At 41.5% G+C, this 7,030-nt stretch overlaps 1 protein-coding gene across 1 annotated transcript; it reads left to right on the top strand.

Annotated features, from left to right (window-relative positions):
• Nucleotides 1-766: 766 nt before the first annotated feature.
• On the top strand, nt 767-4,844 carry LOC118749070. The gene is made up of 3 exons (XM_036483873.1): nt 767-4,184; nt 4,611-4,757; nt 4,831-4,844. Exons 1-3 carry the CDS (start codon nt 767-769, stop codon nt 4,842-4,844), a joined length of 3,579 nt encoding a protein of 1,192 aa, XP_036339766.1.
• The last annotated feature ends 2,186 nt before the right edge of the window (nt 4,845-7,030 follow it).

The raw sequence follows: 7,030 nt of genomic DNA, 5'->3' as shown, positions 1-7,030 counted from the left end.
GTCCGCGCACGGCAACCAAAAATAAGTGCACCTTGCAACCACTCGTATATACACACTCACGTCAGTGATCCGCATCACTTAATATTGTTAATGAAGGATTTAGATTTTGTTTAAACTGACAGTCCATAATCATAACCTTCATTTTTTCTGATCGTTTTTTCACTGCGCCTCTTAGTTGGCTTACATTCTTTTGTATATTTGCGAACACTGTCACTGTTTCGAGGATACATAACCTCTAAATTTTGTTATTTGCATTGGACCAATTGTAGATTTTCACTAAATCACTACGCATAAGCGATTCAACTCATACATTGCACATTGTTTACCATATATATTTGCTACGTACGTTGCACTCATCGAAGTGGTCACTCTGTTTATTAAAATTTGCTGCGTACGTTGCACACATCACGATTTTACCACGTATATTATTTACACCTTATTGCGTACCTTGCATAGCTTATCAAAGCGCGTAGATATTAGTCAGCACAGTTGGGTGGCGAGTCGTTAGTAAACAATAATTCTAGAAGAAAAAGGTTTACATTTTAATAAAGTGTCGAATATATTTCGCAATACAAACTATTTTGCATCTTTTTAATTCGTTGGATTTCTGGTATACATTTAAGTGGCAAGTTCCGGTGGGTAAAAAATTGGCAACTTCTCTTGCGCATACAACCTCTAATCTTCAATAAGATTAAGTGTGTAAAATCCTATAGATTCTATCTGGGCATTACAGTTAATACTTCGGTCAGGGTAAACACGTTAAACAATGGATTCGTATATTCTTTTGGCAGAAGCTGTAACAGAGTTTGAATCTGATTACAACGGCATACCCGCCGCAGAACAAAACAAACATGGTCTTGCTATTCAACAAGACGAGTTAAAAGCTTTGTGGGAAAAAACAAAGTCAGCTTACGATAAGCTTATCAATGAGGGATTGTCTAAGGATGATGCTAAGGCCATAAAAAAGAAGAATAAGATTTCCTTTCAAAGCTATGTTAGGTGCATGTCTGCTATTGGTTCTCAGGTTGAAATTCTAACCAAAGCGAACAAAGATGTAGAGGATCGGTCCGTCCGAGAACACAATATCCACCTGCCACCGTGCGATACAGATGTGTTCAAGGGCGACTATCTCTCATGGCCAACTTTCCGAGATATGTTCACGGCCATCTACATCCTGAACAAGCGCCTCACCCCAGTTGAGAAACTAGTTCACCTCAACAATAAAACACAAGGGGAGGCAAAAGACATAGTGCGAAAGTGCCCACTTACCCATGAAGGCTTTTCGACAGCCTGGAAAAACCTGTGTGAGCGATACGAAAACAAACGTATCTTAGTTAACACACAATTAAAAGTTTTATTTAGCTTAAATACAGTGGAATCTGAGTGTGGTAGCTCAATTAAAAACTTACAGCGCGAGATTAATAATTGTTTATCGTCCCTAAAAAGTCATCAAATTGACATCTCTAATTGGGACGCAATTATTATATATTTGTGTTCAACGAAGCTTCCAGAAAGTACACTGGCCCTATGGGAACAGACCATAGACCAGAAAACTGACATTCCAAAGTGGGAGGATATGGACAGGTTCCTATCCAATAGATTCCAAACTTTGGAAACTCTAGCGGGGCTAAAGGGTACAACAACTGTGAAAGCTCCAAAGCACCAACCCGCACGGCACCACCAGGAAGCTAACACTAAAAGGCTAGGAGCCTTTCAGGCAAGCGTGAGCAAGTTCACCTGCCAAATGTGCCAAACTAATGAGCACAAGTTACGCAACTGTCCACAATTCCTCAACAAAACACCTGCTGATAGAATCGATTTTTTGAAAAGCAAAAAATGGTGCCTGAACTGTCTTAGTACTGGACATACCGTGTCAAGATGCACAAACCCATTTAATTGTATAAAGTGCCACTCGCGACACAACACGCTCCTTCATATTGAGACAGCTCAAACAAAGGCAACGACACTTGGGACCTCTTTGGATTCTGCGACTAATTCTGCATCAACATCCAATCAGGCCCAAGCCAAACGCAATTCAACAAAGTCAAACAAGCATGCAAGCAAAAACGTGAAGTCTTGCTATGCGAATACAAACACAGGTGTGTTATTAGGGACAGCACGCGTCAACATTTATCTCAATGGTACGAACTATTCCGCTAGAGCACTTATTGATTCTGGTTCAGAGTGTTCTTTCATTACTGAAAGACTAAAACGCAGAATTCACTTGCCGTCAAAGCGTATGCATGCCCAAGTTTCGGGCATCACTAATACAACTACGGCGCAGGTTAAAGAAGCGTGCAACATCGAATTGCGGTCTCCTGTTGACCCGTTGTTCCGCTTAAATACCTCTGTGCTCGTGCTAGCACAACTGACTGGAAATCTTCCTACTTGCCACATTAGTGCAGTGACTAAGCAAGCATTTCCAGATCTAATTCTAGCGGATAAACGATTTTTCGTCAATGAACCCGTAGACCTTGTTCTGGGTGGCGACATATATCCACAAATTATTCTGAGCGGGCTTAAGAAAAACATATTAAACACACTTCTGGCCCAAGAAACAGTATTTGGCTGGATAATAACAGGGCGAACTGATACCTCGAATCCAGGAACGAATATCGTCTCATACTACAGCGAAGTTAGTCTGGACAAGCAACTGAGTGCCTTTTGGGAGCTTGAGGAGATTCCAAAGAACAAGAGCCTTAATGAAGACGACAAGTACTGCGAGGAGCTGTATCAGAAGACAACCATACGAAATAATGAAGGAAAATACATCGTGTCACTACCATTTAGGAAAGAGTTTCCAGGAAATATTTCCCTAGGCCCATCCCTTAAAAGAGCATGTTCTCAATTTTACCGGAATGAGACACGGCTGGCCAAGGATCCCGTCCTGCAAAAGGAATACAATAGGGTTCTAGCGGAATATGAAACGCTTGGGCATATGTCGAAAATAACAAATCCCATACCCGCAGACTCGTCTGATAATTATTTTCTGCCGCACCACGCTGTTATAAAGGCAGAAAGTACTTCAACGAAAGTACGCGTGGTGTTCAATGCCTCAAGCCCAACGGCGAATGGCAACAGCCTAAATGACGTACTTTTCCCAGGACCAGTACTTCAGGCAGATCTTCCGATACTAATACTCCGTTGGAGACTATACAAATATGTGTTCAACAGTGACATCGAGAAGATGTATAGGCAAATTCTGGTACATAACAACCATACTAAGTATCAGAGGATTATTTTTCGCACTAACCCGAATGACCCGATCAGTCTGTACGAATTAAAGACTGTCACGTTCGGCATCAATTGTGCTCCTTATCTGGCTATAAGGACACTTTTACAATTAGCTGACGATGTGCAAAGCTCCCATCCAATAGCCTCTAACATACTACGAAAATGCATGTATGTCGACGATGTATTGTCTGGTGGACACACTATCGATTCAGCAATAAAAGCCAGAGATGAGATATCGGAAGTGTTGCAATCAGCCGGTTTTCCACTTCGAAAGTGGACAGCCAATAGCGAGCAAATACTTAATGGCATACCAAAAACAGATCTACTTAGCGAAGATTTTTTGGCATTTGAAGATACCAGCGCAGTCAAGGCTCTTGGAATAAGATGGAATGCCCATACGGATCTTTTCTATTTTATAGCAAGGCCATTGGAGAAAAGCGATGCTGTTACGAAAAGAGCGATACTATCTGCCATTGCTAAACTCTTCGATCCGCTGGGGTGGCTTGCGCCTATCATAATCGTAGCCAAAATCCTTATGCAAAACATTTGGCTGGAAGGCACAGATTGGGATGAGACTGTGTCTTCGACCACTCTAGACCGATGGCAGAACTTTACCCAACATTATAACGAAATTGATAAGGTTCGTATACCGCGATGGGTATACTTTTCTCCAACGGATGAAATACAAATACACGGATTCTGTGACGCATCGGAGAAAGCATATGCCGCCTCTGTGTATATGCGTGTCAAAAGAGACAGCAAAGTTTTTATTAACCTGCTTTTGGCAAAAACCAGAGTTGCTCCTGTTAAAACCATATCGCTACCCCGACTGGAACTTTGCGGAGCGGTACTATTGGCGGAAATAGTTGATTCAGTAATCAACAATCTCAACTTAGGGCATATCAACATACATCTGTGGACCGATTCCACAATTGTTCTCGCTTGGATTCGTAAGCCTCCGTGTTCATGGTCAACTTTCGTTGCCCATAGAATCACAAAAATTGTAGAGAAAGTCGGACACAAGAATTGGCTGCATGTGGATTCGGCATCAAATCCAGCAGACTTAGCGAGCAGAGGACTTCCAGCATATGAATTGGTCAACAATTCGTTGTGGTGGCAGGGACCTTCTTGGTTACAAGAAGATAACCCAAAATGGCCCACCCAGGAAACAGACTACAGCACAGTAGTTGAGGAAAAAAGAACGCACGTTTATACAACCAAAGTAAATTATACCGATATTCTTGACCGTTTTTCAGATTTTCCGAGAGCTTTGAGAGTATTATCATATGTTATGAGATTCTCTCAAAGAACGCATCGAAATACGAAAGCTTCATTTCAAGAAAAGTCACGCTTAATTTCATCCCATGAAATTAAAGCAACGACACAACGCTTGATAAAAATATATCAACAGAACTATTACAGTGAAGAATACAGGAAACTTAAAGCAGGAAACTCCATCGACTCCAAGAGTGAACTCCTACCGCTTAATCCGTTCATAGATAAAGATGGCATTATTAGGGCTGGTGGGCGTCTTGGAGCGTCTCAAGACTTAGCGTATAACGAGCGGCATCCAATAATTATTCCTTATAACTGCAGGTTGTCCCGTCTAATAGTGTCCTTTATTCACCAAGTCTCTTTGCATGGGGAAAATCAACTCATGCTTCGCCTTATCCGAACTCAGTATTGGATCCCCAGAGTTAAAAATCTGATCAAATCCACAATCCATAATTGCAAAGTCTGTACGATATACAAAAAACGTACGCAAACCCAGCTTATGGGAATTCTCCCTCAGGAGAGAACCACATTTTCGCGCGCGTTTACGAATACAGGTGTAGATTTTTTCAGGACCCTTTGACATCAAAAGTTATAGCGGCCGAGGTTGTCGAATGTCAAAAGGATACGTTTGCCTTTTTGTCTGTTTTACGACAAAAGCGATCCATTTGGAAGCAACTAGTGACCTCAGCACTCCATCATTTTTAGCTGCATTCGCCAGGTTTGTAGCCAGAAGAGGATGCCCGAAGAACATATATTCCGACAATGGTACAAACTTCGTCGGAGCTTCACGATCTTTACGATCTGAATTTAAAGCATTTTTAGCAGATTCGCGTGAAAAAGCAGTTTCGAAATACAATTATCAAATGCTCACATGGCATTTCATACCCGCCGCTGCTCCTCATATGGGCGGCTTATGGGAGGCGGGGGTAAAAAGCTTTAAAAGCCACTTTAAAAAGATTGCATCCGTTCATAAGTATACCTTCGAAGAGTTCAGTACTCTTTTATGTCGGATTGAGGCGTGCCTCAACTCACGACCATTGAGCCCCGCTTCGAATGAACCTACCGACCTGGAGCCTCTCACTCCAGGTCACTTTCTTACTGGTGGACACCTGCTAGCCCCACCTGAAATCGACGTTCACGAGAATCCTGCCTCGATAGTAAATCGGTGGCAGAAGCTAAAGGCCCTTCACCAAACTTTTTGTAGACGATGGAAAACCGAATATTTATCCGAACTGCAAAAGCGGATTAAGTGGAAATATCCACAGCAAAATATAAAATTAGGAGATCTCGTTGTCATCAAGGAAGACAACCTCCCGTCAAATGAGTGGAGATTAGGTCGAATTATCAGCCTACATCCTGGTCCCGACGATCGAGTACGCGTAGTTGACATCATCACGGAAAAAAGGGCAGATTACGAGACCGCTGGCCAAACTGGTCCTACTTCCATCCCAAAATCAAGAAACCGAGGAGCCAGCAAGCACTTCGTAAATAAACCCTCTCCGTTGATCCCCAATCCCGCGTGAATTCCACTTCCTCATCGCACAAAAATTCCACTTCTATGCATTCGGAAGGATTCAACGCCTATAATCAAGTTTAACCCAGAGCAATATTAAAGGTAGTCGTGTTTTTAGTTAGATTTTTGGTGATGGTTCTTAGCCCGGCCTCTCCGGGTAGATCTGGGTATAAAGAACCGACCATCGTTAGATCTTGTAAGCATAGAATCGGGTAAAAATAAGACAGACCCAGCGTGATGAATCGGGTAAAAATAAGACAGACCAAGCTTGATGAACAATTGTTTCAGAAATACGAAATTGGTAACGAGGTGCGAATTATCAATTAAAATCCTCCAAAAAATATAATAATAAGCGAAATAAGTTGAAAGTCGTTACAATTGTTCATTATGCTTGCTCGTTTTTCAACACAACTAGGTCTGATGGGAAGCGAATACATTTTACTTGACAGGTCTCGATAATCGTCAGTCAACCCATTAGACCAAATGAGTTCGCCTCAATTGTCAAAACCTACCAGCAAAGACTAAAGTCCGAAAAAAAAAAAAAAATATCTATACATACATATGCATATATTTTAAAATATGTGTATTCAGTGGCATCCCAGCAAACGTTTGGAGTCATAAATGAGTCTTGAATGAGTCCCATTTCGGAGCCTTTACGCTCATAATGCTCATTTAAGAGTCCGAAATGAGGGTGTTTTCCTTCCTGCGAAGGTCGACTTATATGAGCTTAAATTCATACATCAGATGAGCCTCAATATGAGTCATATTGGACTTTTATCGGCCTCATATACGGCTCATTTTGGACTCTTTTTGAGGCTCTTAAATGACTCTTATTGGCCTCTTAAATGCCTACTCTCGGAGTCTTATTTTATGCTGTTCTGTGAGTCTTATTGGCTTACTTACTTTAGAGCCATGTTTACAAGGGCATTCATTTCAAATACTGTTGCATATATACATACCTCTGTGCATACATATATATGTATATAGCAACATTCATGTAATAGCAGC

Source organism: Rhagoletis pomonella, unplaced genomic scaffold (assembly GCF_013731165.1).
Source record: "Rhagoletis pomonella isolate Grant_MI unplaced genomic scaffold, Rhpom_1.0 Rhpom_scaffold_00001, whole genome shotgun sequence".
Classification (NCBI taxonomy): Eukaryota; Metazoa; Arthropoda; class Insecta; order Diptera; family Tephritidae; genus Rhagoletis; species Rhagoletis pomonella.
This window is presented reverse-complemented; position numbering and strand designations above follow the sequence as displayed.